General features: G+C 33.1%; 1 protein-coding gene across 8 annotated transcripts in view; it reads left to right on the top strand.

Annotated features, from left to right (window-relative positions):
• The window catches only part of WASF1 (WASP family member 1), a 66,734-nt gene that overhangs the window by 37,236 nt on the left and 12,104 nt on the right, over positions 1–17,394 (top strand). For 6 of the 8 annotated variants that reach the window (XM_073893771.1, XM_025863920.2, XM_025863913.2 and 3 more), the window contains 2 exons: positions 10,413–10,573; positions 16,068–16,202. In XM_073893771.1, the coding sequence (XP_073749872.1) occupies positions 10,441–10,573; positions 16,068–16,202 (268 nt within the window). In that variant the 5' untranslated portion in view covers positions 10,413–10,440. Of the gene's footprint in view, positions 1–5,696; positions 5,748–10,412; positions 10,574–14,765; positions 14,896–16,067; positions 16,203–17,394 lie in introns of those variants that run through there. The other 2 variants (XM_073893772.1, XM_073893773.1) reach the window with 2 other exon arrangements.

Genomic DNA, 17,394 nt, shown 5'->3' with positions numbered 1-17,394 from the left:
TGAAAGCATGTTGGATTTTGTCACATGCTTTTTCTGCATCTATTGAGATGTTATTTATCCTTCATTTTGTGAATGTGGTGCTGATTTGCATATGTTCAAATCCATGCATCTCAGGGATAAATCCCATTTGATCGTGGTAAATGATCCTTTTAATGTGCTGTTGAAATTGGTTTGCTAGTATTCTGCTGCAAATTTTTGTGTCTGTATTCATTGGGGATTGGCCTATAGTCTTCTTGTAGTCTCTGTCTGGCTTTGGTCAGGGTAATGCTGGCCTCATAAAATAAGTTTGGGAGTATTCTTTACTCTTCAGTATTTGGGAAGAGTTTAAGAAGGATTGGCTTTAATTCTTTAACTGTTTGGTAGAAATCACCAGTGAAACCATCTGGTCCTGGGCTTTTCTTTGTTGAGAGGGTTTTGATTACTGATTTGATCTCCTTCCTCATTATTGGTTTGTTCGTATTTTCTATTTCTTCCTAATTATGTCATAGGTTGTATATTTCTAGGAATTTATCCATTTTTTTCTAGGTTATCTAATTTGTTGGTGTATAATTGTTCATAGTAGCTCAAATGAACCTTTGTATTTCTGGTGTCAGTTGTGATGTCTCCTCTTTCAGTTATGATTTTGTTTATTTGAGTCTTCTCTTTTTTTTTCTTGGTTAGTCTAGCTAAAGGTTTGTCAGTTTATCTTTTCAAAAACCAACTCTTAATTTCATTGTTTTTTTTCTATTGTCTTTATTTTATTTCTGCTCTAACTTTATTTTTTTTCCTTCTCCTAACTTTGGACTTAGCATGTTCTTTAATTCCTTGAAGTGTAATTTATTTGAAATCTTTCTTTTTTTTCTTAATGTAGGCGTTTATCACTATCAGATTCCCTCTTAGAACTGCTTTTGCTGTATCCCGTAAGTTTTGTTATGTCATGTTTTCATTTTTGTCTCCGGATATTTTCTGATTTTCCTTTTGATTTCTTTTTTGACCTGTTGGTTATCCAGGAGTGCCAAGGACTTTTCTAAAAACTCTGCATGTAACAACCATTTTAACTTTCATAAAATACCCTTCAGTTAGGTGGTATTCTCCCTACTTTAAGGTGAGGAAATTGAACTATAAGAGGTCTCATAAACAGTAAATAATGGAGCTGAAAAAGTGTTAAAATATTCTCATGTGGTAAAAAAGAAAATAGAATAATTTTATTGGAAGCAATTTGGAAATAAATATTAAGAGTCTTGAATTTTTCGGGCGCCTGGGTGGCTCAGTTGGTTAAGCGACTGCCTTCAGCTCGGGTCATGATCCTGGAGTCCTGGGATTGAGTCCCGCTTCGGGCTCCCCGCTCAGCGGGGAAGCCTGCTTCTCCCTCTGACCCTCCCCCCCTCATGTGCTCTCTCTTTCTCTCTCTCATTCTCTCTTTCAAATAAATAAATAAAAATCTTTAAAAAATTAAAAAAAAAAAGAGTCTTGAATTTTTCATACTCCAAGAAAATAACCAGGAACTTGTATAAAGATTTATATAATGTAAGTTTGTCAAGTATTATTTATTATCATAAAAATTTAGAAGTAACCAAGATGTCCAGAATTAGGAGAATGTTAAATAAATTATGGTATATTTTACAGAGTATAACATGAGTATTAGAAAGCCCACATGTTTTTGAGGATGTGGAAATATAAATTTATACAAAAATTTGGAAGATTTTCAAAAATTTTGAGGAAAATGCCAACAGTTTGATATCATCAGATGATATCCTAGGAATTGATTAGATATTCTTGTACAGGTTAGATTTGTTAAGACTGAAAGGAGTCAAAGAAGATTGTATCTAACTAGGCTATCCTTTGATAAGAGCTGTTAACTACTATAAGAAATAAAGAGCTAGATTTTTGCTGGGGAGAAATAATGACTTTAGTTTGGGGCTTGTTATTTTGAGGTTTTATTCATGAGGATATCCAGAAAGAGATAAATAGTCAGTATTTGGAAATATGTATGTGAAGATAAACAAAGAAAACATGAAAGAAAGATAGTTGGGAGGGGGTAAAATTTTCCATATTTTGGCATAAATCAGGTACAGAAGGAGTCTGTTGGTGGGCTTGTTATCTATGATACATAACTGTTGTACTTCCCTACTTCTTAAAAATATGTGTTCATCTGTTTTGGTTTCTGAAAGAATCATTTTGTTTCTCCTCTTATGTGAAATTTTGCTCAGTCCCTGAATAGTGAATTGTTAGAATGGTTTTTTTAAAGTGCACATTGTAGAAATACATCTTAATATGAAAGAAGCAATAAGGTTTGATAAAACATGCATGTACACAAATAGGTTCTGTTCCTAACCTTGCTTCTTAAACAACTCATTGCACCTCCTTGAGTGATGTCTTTGGCTTGGCCTAGAATGGTTCTCAGCCTGGACATATTTTTGGTTGTTTGTGAGTTTTCTCTATGAATTTTAAAATTTTTAAAATTCTTTATTTAAATTTTTTTGAGTAAGTTGACACAGTGCTACATTAGTTTCAGGTGTACAACATAATGATTCAGAATCTCAATTCATTATGCTAACCTCACCACAAGTGTAGCTACCATCTGTCACTATACAATGCTATTACAATATCATTGACTATACTTCCTACATTGTGCCTTTTATTCCCATGACTTATTCATTCCATAACCGGAAGCTTGTATCTCCCACTCCGCTTTACCCATTTTACCCCCCATTCTTCTTCTCTTAGGCAATCTTCAGTTCTCTGTATTTATAGCTCTGATTCTTTTTGTTTTTTTCATTTGTTTTGTTATAAAAATTCTTTACTTTGAAAGGACTTAATGAAAGCATATTCTGAGTCATTTGGATGTCTACCTTATGATGAGTCCTGGGAAATAATTTTAGTATCTCTGTTTATGATTGTGTTTAGCATAACTTTGGTGCCAGATAGTACAACTTTAATTGTTTCAGTCTAATGGTGATATTACAGGGACACACTTGCACCTAACTGTTGTATTTGAACATAATAAAACCTAATAGTGTCAGTTAGGTAACAAATGAATAAAATTTCACGATAGTTCAAATAAAGGAAAGGCTGTTATATAGCAGGACAGGCATGAACAAAATAAAGCAGATTTTTGGAGCAGTCAGTACAAGATTCATATAGCAAGCAATGATTGAGTTAAAACAAAGTGATTTTTGTCATATTTAATAATGTTATTTTGAATTTTAATTGGTTTTGTATTTTTGTATTTAATTTTAAATCTCTTTTGGCTTGGGGCTGCCTGGGTGGCTCAGGCGGTTGAGTAGCCAGCTCTGGACTTTGGCTCAGGTCAGGATCTCAGGGTCCTGGGATTGAGTCCTGCATCTGGCTCCATGGGAGTCTGCTTGAGGATTCTCTCTCCTTCTTCCATCCACACCCCCCTGCCCGCGTTTTCTCTCTCTCTCTCTCTCTCTCTCAAATAAATCTTTTAAAAAATACATAAATTTAAAAATTTAAAAATCTATTTTGACTTTATATAAAGATTTATAAGCATAAGGATTTTACATCTGATTTTATATTTGTATACTGCTAAGTAACATTATATTCAAAATAATTTAAGTTAGTATCAGGAATCTGAAGCATTTTTTCCTCCTTCAAAAAGCACTAATACATTATTAAATTTTTAGTGTACAAACATCACAAGTTTTCCTATACTGTATGTCACTTCACTGTTAGCCTTAAGATACTTAAGGAGGTATTTTAAATGCTCATTTGAGTGGTAAACTTCAACAAAAGAGAAAGAAATGAAATTTGTCCCTTAATGAATGTAGAGTTCCACAGAATAGTGTGGCTGTTGCCATTGTCAGTGATCACAATCCATTTTGGTTTTTAGTACACATGAAAAGAAAGGTACAGTTAAACATTGGAGAAATTGAATTTTTCATAATGCAGGTACACATTTTTGCCATGCTGTCCCCTACAGAAAGAAGATGACTGGACATTTCATTTGGATAGGGACATTGGAAGGTGACATGCTAGGAATATTGTGTTCACTTTGACCCTCTAGTCTAGAAGTCAAGTGAACTTGAGTTACAGGGTCCAGAGATTGGGACAATGTAGGGGAACAAAGGAGTTAGGTGGAACAAGATTCCTCCTGTGGAGCTAAAATAGGTAAAGTAGGCACATGTCATATAGGAGAATAATGAAATATAAGGAAAAAGTAAAAATAAAGGGAAAAAAGAAAGCCACTAAATACTCTTTTATCTTCTTGATTAGTTTTGGCTTTAAAAGCCATCATTCTCTCACAGTGCTCTACTCCAGATGTCATTAAGTTACTCTCTATGTGATCGCAGTTATCTGGTATCACAAGTACTTATTACTAGTGTTGGTCATAAATCTCTTCCTAATCCCATAGATTTTGTGGATAGGAATAATAGATCTGCTTCAGAAATTAGTTTTAGTTTTGGCTGACCACAGAAAGTTTCTTATGCCAGGAATTTAGACCTCACCCGTATATCTAACCCATTGTCAATCTTATTGGTTCTACCTTCAGGATATATCTTGAATGGACATGCTTCTATATCACCATCACTGTGTCCAAATGACTACCATCTCAGTCACCTGGACTATTTCAGTCATCTTCTAATTCAGTCTTCTAATTGGTCCACCTCCATTTATTCTGCCATTGCCCCTTTCCCCACTAAGTCTCTACAGAGCAATTAGAATGAACAGCCATTTCTGATCTTGGTACTCTTTTACTTAAAATTCTTGAATTCTTTCCCATTAGAATCAAATTGAAAATCTTCGACATGACCTTCAAGGTCCTACTTGACTTGATCGCCTGCTGACTCTTAATCTCTGCTCACTACACTCCTATCTATTGGACTGCTATCATACTGTGTGGGTGAATCAAGCCCCTTCCCAGTTCAGGGTCTTTGCATATGATGCACCATCTAAGTTAGAATGAAAATACACACACACACACACACACACACACACACAAACACACACACACACACGCTCCCCCGACCCAGCTAGCTAACTCCTACTAATCCTGTTGGTCTTAAATATTATTTCCTTATAGATCTATTTGTAGTGCCCAGTACTTTTACTTCATTGAACTTATCATAAATATAATTAGATATTTTATTCTAGCTAATCCATGGGAGATTGGTTTTGCTCACCCCTTTAAACACTTAGCACAGTGCTTCAGCCTGGTGTTCAATAAGTGAATGGCTAGATGAATGGATGGATGGCAGTATATCCATAGTATAATTTTTCATTTAAAGTACAACCTATTTCATAGGTAATTATTGTTTTTAGAAGTATTACTTTTTAATAGTGTAAAGAATACTTGATCTTGTTTTTCATATAGTTTAATCTGCATTTGTGGTATACATACCTCAAATTTCAAATTAACATCTTTTAAACCACTAAAAATAACCTTGGAGCAATATTACATTTGTATAATGATTTGTCAAGTAAGTTTTCTGTTGTGGTTGTATTAATTTAAAAGAAATACATATTTTCTTTGAAAATGACTTGGAGTCACATAATTACTACTGTCTAGTGAATCTTATTACTAATTTGACTGTCCTTAGTCTTAATTCTACTCGATAGGTGTGTAATACTATTTATTATTTCATTAGCCTCCAGTTTTCTTCTTGAGTCTAACAGTAATGTCCATAATGAATTGCAGAGTGTGTAGCTTATTTCTTCATTTCTTTTCAGCCTTCATCTATCAAAATTTAATACTTTGTTATTGTGACTGAAGATGAAAGATATAATTATCTACCTATTTATTTTTGGTAAGGATAGCACTTTTTTAGGGCAAATTCTTTAATAGGGCCAGAACATCTCAAAGCAATCAAATAAATAGAGGTGTTCAGCATGATTAATAGTTCTTTAATCCTATGAGTGCCTAATTTGGATTTGCCATATCTTTGTGTGTAGAATTTTAGAGATTTATGATTAATAAGTAATTTTGAAGTTTTCTTTATAACAAAAGGGAGATTTGTTATTTTTATATATCCCTACTATTGTTTTATACAAGTTTATGTTGTTTCACTGATAAGTTCATTTACTTGCTATTTCAGTTTATTTATAATATTAAAACAGTTTGGGCTATATACAGTATAGATTTGGGGGAAGTTATAAAAATTATGTTCTTGATACATTTGAAATATCCTTTTTTATATATTTTAAATTCTATCACTTTATTTAAAGACCTACGGTTTTACATAATTGAAGTATTTTTAATTAGATTTGATATATTTGTTAATGTGGACTCTTATTTCATGCATTCTTTTTAAAAAAAAAGATTTTATCTTTATTTGAGACACAGAGAGAGAGACAGAGCACAAGCAGAGGGAGCAACAGGCAGAGGGAGAAGCAGACTCCCTGCTGAGCAAGGAGCCCAATGCGGGACTTGATCCCCCAGGACCCTGGGATCATGACCTGAGCCGAAGGCAGACGCTTAACCAACTGAGCCACCCAGCTGACCCTATTTCATGCATTCTTATTTCAAAATGTTTTATATTATTTTAATCCCTTGTGTCTGTCAGAATTATAAAGCATTTTGTCATTTGATAGACGTTTATTGGGAAAACTATTGCCATGAAAAACATATCTCCACTTAAACGTTCTTGTGCTCAAATTATTTAATTGCTCTGTTACACATAATTAAGTAGCTTCTACTCTTAGGGAAGTAGGACATTTCTTAAAAATCACTGGCTCTCTTGGGCGCCTGGGTGGCTCAGTTGGTTAAGCGACTGCCTTCGGCTCAGGTCATGGTCCTGGAGTCCCTTGATCGAGTCCCGCGTCGGGCTCCCTGCTCAGCAGGGAGTCTGCTTCTCCCTCTGACCCTCCCCCCCATGTGCTTTCTCTCTCTCATTCTCTCTCTCTCAAATAAATAATATCTTTTAAAAAAATAAAATAAAAATCACTGGTTCCCTAAAAAATTCTTAAAGTATTTAAAATACTGAAATTTGTTTTTGTTCGAATAGTTATTTTATTTTAACCTGTTCTCTTAGGTCACAATATAATCCTTTAGTCTGAATAGTGTTAGGAAAATTGAAAATTGCCTTTCTATAATTTAATATAAAATTTTCCTTATTTAATATTAATGTCATTTTATTAATACAGAAACACCCTTAAATGATCACAGATTACTTTCTTCATTGATGTATGAGTATAAGGAATTAATCACTTGTCATCGATGACATAATAGAATACTCTTAATTCTTATGTTCTTTATATAACCCATACAAGGCAATTATTAACTATAATTATGTTTTTTTAAAAGCAACTATTTTATTTTTCTTGTAGTTGTTACTAAAGGAATCTTTTACACATTTTAAATAAATTCTACAGTCCATTTTTGAATCCTGAAAAAGAGAATTTGGATAACTTATTTTTCTGATTTCCAAAGCCATAAAATTACGGTGATGTCTGATCTTGGATTATTTTTAACACTTTACATATTGCTTCATACTTTTAGGTAGATATGTGGTCTCAATTTGGGTCAACAAAAGCATTCTTAAAATAACTTAGAGGACATATTGATATTAATAATAATCACCAAAATATAATTTTAATATAGAATTCTATCAAACATGTTGCAGTGGTTAGATTTTAAGTTTCATTTTCCTTACTCTTCTGTAAGAAGGTTTTTAATATACTAGTTTAAAAAACATGATTCCTGAGGCGCCTGGGTGGCTTAGTTGTTTGAGCGTCCAGCTCTTGATTTGGGCTCAGGTCATGATCTCAGGTCGTGAGACTGAGCCTGGCATCGTGCTCTGCACTCAGTGCAGAGTCTGCTTCTGCCTTTCCCTCTGCTCCTCCCCCTGCTTGCACTCTCTTCTCTCTCTCTCTTTCTCTCTCAAATAAATAGATGAATGGAATTTTTTAATAAATAAACATGATGCCTTTAGCAGTATTATAGCTAATTTTGTTTTTAGTTTTAACATTCATATTAGGATTTAAAATTAAACCCATAAGAAATGTTCTTTGAATTAAGAAACAGATTTATTGAAATTTTAGCTGAATTATTTTATCTTAAATAATTTAAAATCTTTAGGGGATGTAGACTTTAGTTTGCATTCTCTCAATCTCTTGATGTTTGCTTCAACAATTGGGAGTTTAATTGCTAAGAACCCAGGAAAATAGATGAAGCAGCCTAGGAATTGTTTTAGCAAACAATTACTTTTATAACCACACAGGTTATATAATAGTTGGGAAATTTTTGTTTGCTAAATTTAGTTATGACCTAAGAAAATAGATGAACAATTTTTAGAATTAGTTGTTTTATGTCTTAGCACTATACTTTAGCTTTTTTATTAAATAAAAGGTTTTCACCCTTAAGAAGGCAAGTTAGTCAATGGTGAATCAAAAGATGTTAACATATATGTTATTGGTTCATTCTGTGCAGTATTTTTTTTATTGTTTATCATTTACAGTATTTAAAAAAATACTGAAATGAATTTGATTTTAGTTTTACTTGCTAATTAAATTATACCTTTTAGCATTTAGGATTTTTTTCACCCTTTCCCAGTATGACAAATGATCCTGCATTAAAGGTAGTGTTGTAAACTCTCTAAAACAGAAATTAGGCAGTTTTCTCAGGATTTAAGAGATGAATTTGTTAGGCTTTATTTTACTTTTGCCACCAAGATTTTGATAGTTGAGTTAGATAAGTGAGCATTAAAATCACCAAGGAATAAGACAGAAAAATACGAAAAAGAATCTAATATTGAAACTGAAGTAAAAGGATGAAGAGGAGAGTTTTTCTCTACAAAACGCTTTTGAATTTTACCTAAAGGCACTACTCTAATTACAACAAAAGCTGTCCATCTTTTTTTGCGATTAGGGTAATATTTTGAAACAACATTCTTCATGACCATAATCACTGGGTGAGTACAGGCAGTCCCCACTTTGCATGGTAGTGTGGGACCAAAAAAATGACCATACAAAATAAAACCACACGTAACGATCTTAATCAATGGGAAAAATTATAATTGTTCTATGATCTTTAAAAAATTTTGTCAAGATGTTTAAAAACTCTCTTATGTTGGTTAAAATGTATATAGGGAAATGAAAAAATAGTAAAACTATATTAATTTAATACAATGTACTATAAAACATTAAAAACAATTAGAATTAAAAGTGTTTTATTTCTTTGTAAAAAATTTATCAAGTGTAGCTTGAACAGTGCTTCACCATCTCCTTGTATAAATTAGAATAGTAGATCTAGCCAGAGTGAGCATCTTTTCTGTGCCTTGGCAAATTGTCCATTTGGATCAGCTTCCAACATTTTATTTTTGGATTTTTAATGTCGGGAAATATCTCCAAGAGTTTCTTTAATGTGAAGTTTTTTGCTTGCCTCACTTCCTCAGGGACATCTTCTTTTTTGTCTCAACCACTTTCCTTATTTATGTCAATAAGTTTACCTTCACTAAATTCTTCTGATTGCAGATTTCGAGTCTCTCAAACAGTGATAATGGCAACATTCTGACAATTGGCTGTTTCTTCTATTACTCTATTTACATTTGAACTCAGTTTCACTTCCAGCTTTATCATTTTTCATTTATTTACTGTACTTTTATCTGTTGGCCAATTCTCTCTTTTAGTTACCCATTTTGTAAAATTTCAGGTGGGTTTGGGGGCAAGAAGATAACCCAGCTACATGCTTTGCTGTCTTTAGACAGGTGAATTGAATGACCAGTCACCTTCCAACTTTGGAAGGGAAGTGATCAGTCACTGATCATAATATACATCTCTTATTAACATAGTGCTTCGTAGACTGAAGTGCTAACAAGGAAATTTATATTTATGCAGTTGTAGTTAATATAGTGTGGTAAGTGAAATTGGAACCATGTTGTTGGAAACTGGTATTTTTGAACTAAACCTATGATAGTTGAAATTTGTGTGGATGTGAGACCTGGGAAGTAAGGGCTGCCTATAATGGAAGAAAGTGGAACTATTTAATCAATTAAAGATATGGTCGGTGTTGATGAGATTGAAGATGTAGGATTACTTGGACTGTTTGATCTCTAAGCCATTGAACGCCTGATACATTTTATGTGGAAGTGTAAATTTGATCCTATTCTTCCAGCTTTAATTCTCTTAAGTGCTTCCTTAGAGAAGACCTTTCACACCATTTCTGAAAACAAAACAAAAATCTAGTTGTAGTAAGTAAAAACTGTGGTTTTAGGAGAATAATAGTGATAGTGATTTATGAGTTCATTATAAAGCAAATGACATTGAAAGTTTTTTTTTCAATTTTTATATAATGTTGACATTCTAGTAATTGAAGATGAAAAAGGTGGTTAATAAATTTTGATTCATTTAGTCAGTAACTCCATTTTCATTGTCTTTGTACTAGCAAATATTTTATTATTAAATGTGAAAGATGAGGTATTACTCTGTGTTGGGTGCAATTGAATAATGTTAATTTATTGTTTGATTTCCTACAGGTGAACTGACACAGAGGTTGATCACAAGATGCCATTAGTGAAAAGAAACATTGATCCTAGGCACTTGTGCCACACAGCACTGCCTAGAGGCATTAAGAATGAACTAGAATGTGTAACCAATATTTCCTTGGCAAATATAATTAGACAACTAAGTAGCCTAAGTAAGTATTTTTGTATCAATGAAAAATATTTCTTGCAAATCAGAATGTTACGCTTTAGAGTATGAGTATGAAGAAGATGTTCTTATGATTAATTTGGGGGAATGTTTGATGAGAAGAATACAGAGTTATCTTGAAAAATGTAGCCATTTTAAATAAAATTAATGAGTTTTAGAATCATTTCTTCTCTGCGTGTTTCCTCTGGGAAAGAGAAATAAGGACAATTTTAGGAGCAGGATCACATGATGGACAAGAATTACTGAAATTGTTTTTAAAATATGATTTGATCTATGAAAGGTAGTGCCAGGGTTGTACTTTTGCTTGCTAATTATCATTGTTACTTTTTTAGAGGCTTCAATTATTCACTGGTATCTCTCTCTTTACATATATTCTGTTAGCCTAAGGAAATATTTTTATATTATTAAATATTTAAAATTAAAAGGTGTGAGGTAGTCACTACTCAGAGGATTAGGTTAGTCAAGTGAGTTGTCTAAAGGACATTAGGAGTGTGACATGTAGCATGCTGTGAAAATAGCAAATGAACCTGGCCTCTCACAGACAAAAGGCAAGCAGCTTGGCCAGATAGTAAAGGGACAGGTAGGGAAGGAGATAGGCAATGTGTTCCCATGATAAGACTGCAGAACAGAACTGCTAAGTTAAGGAATTAGGTAAATTATTCTAAATTTAAAATCGAGAAAATTTAAAAAATAAATCCAGCTAGAGCAACATAAAAATTACCTTTGAATGCTCTTGGTGAGAGCACTAAATTTCTACATTGCCTGTGAAATAGTTTTAAAAATAAAAGGATGTTTATTTGAATTTAAGTATATTCTTTGCCCCTTTCGGTGGTTATTTTTTCAGGTTGGTTATTGGCAGTGAATCATTAACAGATTATTTACCTGTTTTTTTTCTTGGGAAAGTCAATGTAGAATATACTTTTGAGACAAGTCAAAAGAAGAGTCCTAGATATCAAATTAGTATATAATTAACGATATTTTTAAAGACATTTGCTGACCTTTTTTGTGACCTAGCACCAATTGAATCTAACATGACTTTGTATAAAATTTGTATTACAGGGCGCCTGGGTGGCTCAGTCATTAAGCGTCTGCCTTCTGCCCCTGTCATGGGATGGAGCCCTCCATCGGGCTCCCTGCTCGGCAGGAGGCCTGCTTCTCCCTCTCCCACTCCCCCCTGCTTGTGTTCCCTCTCTCACTGTCTCTATCTCTGTCAAATAAATAAATAAAATCTTCTAAAAAATAAAAATAAAGTAAAATTTGTATTACTGCATGTACATGAGTATGTCAGTTAATATTGAAATACATATTAAGAGCATAGAAATGACAATATAGTTAAAATTTTATTTTTTTATCTGACAGAGACAAAGCGAGAGAGGGAATACAAGCAGAGGGAGGGGGAGAGGGAGAAGCAGGCTTCCCACCAAGCAGGGAGCCCGATGCGGGGCTCAATCCCAGGACCCCGGGATCATGACCCGAGCCAAAGGCAGACGCTTAACGACTGAGCCACCTAGGTGCCCCAAGTTAAAATATTTCTTAAAGTGAATTTTGGATCTAATGCAGGCATGATGTTTTAGGTATATTTCCAATGTAGAATTTAGAGCTAATATAACAATTAAGAGTGTTAATTTGCTGTACTAACCCATTTTTTAATATAACCTAAAGATGGAAACTTAAGGAATGTTCGAGTCTGGTATAATCCCTGTAAGTAACATCTATCAGCAAGCACATGGTCATGTTGTAGTCAAACTCTCAAAATAGAAATACCTTGTAAAAATATAACTGGTGCTTCAGATTTGGAGTCTGAGACTATTGTAGACATTTTCTAAGCAGTTTGTAGAGATTCAAAAACAAAGAAAACCCATAAATATTGTAGCAAGGTGTAACAATAGTTTACTGCCCTGGAATTAAACTCTCTGACAGTTTTCCTACTGACATAGTTGGAAATCAAGAATTAAATTTAAAATGCCCCTAGCTAGCCAGAATAAACAAGCCCATGCACTAAAACTATGTACATAAGATAGCCAATTGATTCCTCTCTCAGAGTCATTTACTTTTACTTTGGTATTTCATACAGGTTTGATGATCTGATTTCCAGACATTTATGCTTCATAACATTAAAAGAGGGAGGTATAGGGGAGATAAAAATAGAAGCAGGTATTACCTAAGCCAGTCAAAAGAAGTAGTTTACAGCAAAGGAGGAAGAGACATAAGGGAAGAAGCAATATAAAAACCGGATAGAGGCCATTTCATGTAAAAGCAGATATTCTTACACATTTCAAGGCTGCTTCTCACATAGAACATTTTGATTTCATAATCAGCTCATTACTGAGTCCTCAAGAAAAGATTATGTTTAACTTTGTATTTCTACTTAAGACGGAGAAGCTTAAGATAGATTTTACATCAGTTTTCATCCGAAGTAGTTAAAATAATTAATGCATTAAATAATCTGTGAATTACTTAGTAAACTTGGCTATCCAAAATGGTTCTAGGTAATTGAGATGTTGACTTTGGTACTATCGTTAGCACAAAAGTGTTAAGAGAACACCGAAATAAAGGTCAATTGCAGGAGACATCCTCCTGTCTTAGGGGACATCCTCCTGTCTTCTTCCTCACAAAAATGTTTTTCCTAGTAGAGCACAATTCTCTTTTATAATAGGTAATAACTGAAAACATAGAATTCACTTTCTATAAATTTCTTCTTTTATACCAAAATTCTTTCCCATTTTATTGTTGTCTTATTTAATGACCATTGAGTCTCTAATTACCTGAGGGATCTTTTGCCATTCTCTCTTCCCAAGGCCATCCTTCTGTTGAATACAGTCAGTTCATGCTGCCAAGATGAGCTTGTAGAGCCTAAATTTGACAGACAGATGATAGCAAGGTAGGAGGGAGGATAAATAGATTGGCCTGATAAGACTAATTGGAAATATAGACAATAAACTGATAACACTGAACACTTTGCTGTGTGATAAAGCTACGTGGTTCTTGTCTGAAAAGAGTATACCCCTTTTGAATTGAAGAGTCGAATATGATTAATACTGAAACCATTCTGAACAGTGTGATCATGTATATAATTAAAATAATGAGTTTTAGATTATAGGAACTGAGAAAAGAGATAAAAATAAGGTGAAGTCATTATAAGAGTCTTGCTGAATGAAATGTGAATTGAATTGGGCCTTTAAGAAACAAAAGAATTTGGAAAATGGAGAGGAAAGAAGAAGGAAGGCATTTTTAGCTTGCAAGAATAGGCAAATGAATAGAGGCAAAAATAAATATGTAAGGGGGATTAAAGGGACAGATGATATTGGATAATATGGCAGACCCTGATTTTGGAAAAAATGTTAGTTGAGAGGATTTTGATTTAGATTTAAACACCATGGATGATAAGATAGTAAGGAGAACAAGTAGGTTCTTGGGTAAGAAGTATAATACTTCTCAGGTTAATTCAAATTCACATACATGCCCAATCAATTTTACATTACAAACTTTATTCCTTTTACCTCAAAGAGAAAGAGGAGGTAAATTTGGAAATTAAGAAGGGATATGAAAAGAGACCAGATGGGATGTTTATTTTATCCACTGAAGTACTTTAGTACTTAAACCTGTAGTGGGGGGAACATAGACTCTTTTTAAAAAATCTTTTGAGAAACTCTGGTCCCTCCGGAAAAAAACATTTAAAAACCTGTGAATAATTTTCCATTGGTTTACAGCTTATAAATTAAGGTTCCCTATGTTAAACTAAGCTCTTTTAAAGAAGAAATTGTCTCTTCTATCTCTGTATTCCTAGCATTTGTATCCCTGACATCAGTGGAATAAATGAATAACTTTATACCTGCCTTTTCTTACTTTTGGGACTTGGGGTGCTTTCCTTATCTGCCAGAGAAACTGTTCTGGAAATGTCTCAGACACCATCCCACACCCAAAAGTTAGGTGCTTTTTTCTCTATGTTCTGTGGCTTTTACCTTAAATCACAGTAAGGGATGTCTATTGCTGACCCCCTACCCTATATGTGGAACCCTACCAGGTTCTTTGCTCACTGTCTCCTTTTCTTATAAATTCTTTTTGAAGCAGATATTTTTATCCCTATTTTACAGGTGAGGAAGTTGATACCAAGGCCTCAAAGTGAATGGAATAAAGATTTGGACTTATTTATTAAATTGCTTTTCGTATTTGTTTAGATGTCTGTTTCTCCCTCTGTTCAAAACTCATCAATGGCAGAGACCTTCTTCCATCATTTTTATATACCCAGGGTCTGGTACAATGTCTGGCACATGAAACCTTTTCAGTCAATTTGGTTTAAAGATATATGTGAGTAAATGAATATATACAAAATGATTCTTTTTTATTATATTTTTGTAGACATTAAAGTTCTTAATCTACTATAGAGACTTTAAAGTTCTGATTTTTTTTCTTAAAGATTATAGAATCTCTAGGACAGGCATTTTATGTTTTACTTTTTGGTGCCTTTCAGAAGGTCATCCACCTGCCTGGCACAGGGCGAGCCCTCATTAAATACTTGTTGATTTAACTGATAATTTATTGAAGTGCCTTGAAAAAATGCAATATTATTCAAATATAAACTAGTGAGATTAATGAATTCATTTAATAAATATTTATTATCTCTGTCTCAGGAACTGTCCCAATAGAGTTTCCTGTTAAGCTAGATTTAACCTACACAGTATCTTTGGGTCTAAAATATCTTTATTTAGGAAGATCATCAATTTTTTTTATTCAAAGGTGCACATAATAATTGACTCACCTTTATATTGTAAGTATGCATTACTTTATATGTTCTAAATACACTTGAATAATGTTTTCATTATAGGTTACCTAAACTTCTCCCTGGCTTACTTACTAGATTAGAAATTTCTATTTTTTTCTTCCTTTTTTCTCCTTTAGAATAGGATTATTTTGCTTATTCTTTTCAGTGATAGAAATTTATATGACTAGAGAAAATATAGTGATTGTAGATTTATGATGCTTTTTTTAGGAAAATAGAACAAGAAAATATAAAATATCTCATAAATTTTCAGAATCTATGTTTTGGGTATATCTGAGACTGGTCTTCTGTTGGGCTTATGAAGACTCTTAGATCTTGCCATTTGGCCTGAAAATCAGTTCTAGTGTAGAGTTTATTTATGAATGCTGATTTAAAAGAGGTATTATTTGTATGTACTTTTACATCATAATGTTCTCTAACTTTAACAACTGGGCAGGTATGGATAAAGCAGGTAGAGTATTTGCATTTGGGGCACAAGACACCTAGCAGGAAGTGGTAGAACTAGTATTTAAAACCAGATTTCCCGGGGTTTATGTTGTTTTCCCACTCTGTCTCAGTTTGGTTACTTTAGGATTTAAAGTATAAACTAGTTCCAAATAAATGCCAAATTCATCAGGACAGCACTTTTAAAATGTTAAATTGTCTGATATTTATCTCTGATCACATTAAATTTTATGGTATATGTTTCATTTTTGCATAGGCAAATATGCTGAAGATATATTTGGAGAATTGTTCAATGAAGCACATAGTTTTTCCTTCAGAGTTAACTCGTTGCAAGAACGTGTGGACCGCTTATCTGTTAGTGTTACACAGCTTGACCCTAAAGAAGAAGAATGTAAGTTTATTCATATTATATTTTCTTTCACATATATCTTAGGTTTGGTGAGATGAGCAATATATTTAAGAAAAGTATTAAACAGTTTATTACAAGTCTTTTTTACCCATGGCCTTTGATGTACATGTTGTAATAAGTCAGTGAATTATCTAAAAGTATCATTAGTATGGCTCCTGGCTTTTCTATTGTCTTTTTCTTTTTTGCTTCTTCTTTTTGTATATTAAATAGCTTTTAATTTTTTGACGTAAAATTTTTTTGAAGATTTTATTTACTTATTTTAGAGAGAGAGAAAGCGAGCATGGGGGGGCAGAGGGAGAGAGAATCTCAAGCACACTCCACAGTGTGGAGTATGGAACTCTAACTCATGACCCTGAGATCATGACCTGAGCCGAAATCAAGAGTTGGACACTTAACCAACTGAGACATTCAGGCACCCCTGACATAAAAAAAAAAAACTTTAGCCAGACTTTTTCTCCATTCTTTTTTTTTTCTCCTTTATAATTTATTTGTATACTTTTGTCCTAGAAATAAAAATTGTTTGAAAATTACTTGAAATCTTTAGGTTTTATTCTGTAAGAATATAATTCCTTTTAATATTCTTTTGTGTGTGCATATTGTTAAATTGCTAAATTCTGAACGAATTATTTGAATGTTACTCCCCACTTTAAATCACCATTTCCCAAAATACCCAAATAGCCTGTATATAGGACAAAAGTGTTCTATACTGAGTATTAAACCAGGGATATCAGGTAGAAAACAATATAGCAATCTGAAATAATGGTAGAAACTTCAGTGGTAAAACAACATTTTATACTTCGATAGAATACATTGAATGCTGTTGTGTCTCACATTCCTCTTTTTGGTTTTTTAGGTGTTTTTTTTCTTACACAAAAAGAAATGGAACTATTCAGAACATAATTTCCACTTATTTTCCCTAGAGAATTACTTAATGTATGTCTCTTATAACCCTTTCTTCAAAATATTTTTTTGTTGAATAACATTTTTAGTATAAGTGCAAGTTGTGTAATAGACCTAAACTTGAATGAAAACAATAGAAGATATCACTGGGAAAAGCAAAAAATAGAATGTAATGATAAATATCTTCATAACTGAACCAACTTCTTTTGATATAACCTAATCTAAAGCTTAAAAAAGTAGACAACATGTTAAGTTTCTACTGATTCCAAAGTGA

The sequence above is a fragment of the Callorhinus ursinus genome, unplaced genomic scaffold (genome assembly GCF_003265705.2).
Source record: "Callorhinus ursinus isolate GAN/ISIS: 27379988/994484 unplaced genomic scaffold, GSC_fseal_2.0 scaffold6, whole genome shotgun sequence".
Taxonomy (NCBI): domain Eukaryota; kingdom Metazoa; phylum Chordata; class Mammalia; order Carnivora; family Otariidae; genus Callorhinus; species Callorhinus ursinus.
Note: the sequence above shows the minus strand (reverse complement) of the source record. Positions and strands in the feature narration are given on the sequence as shown.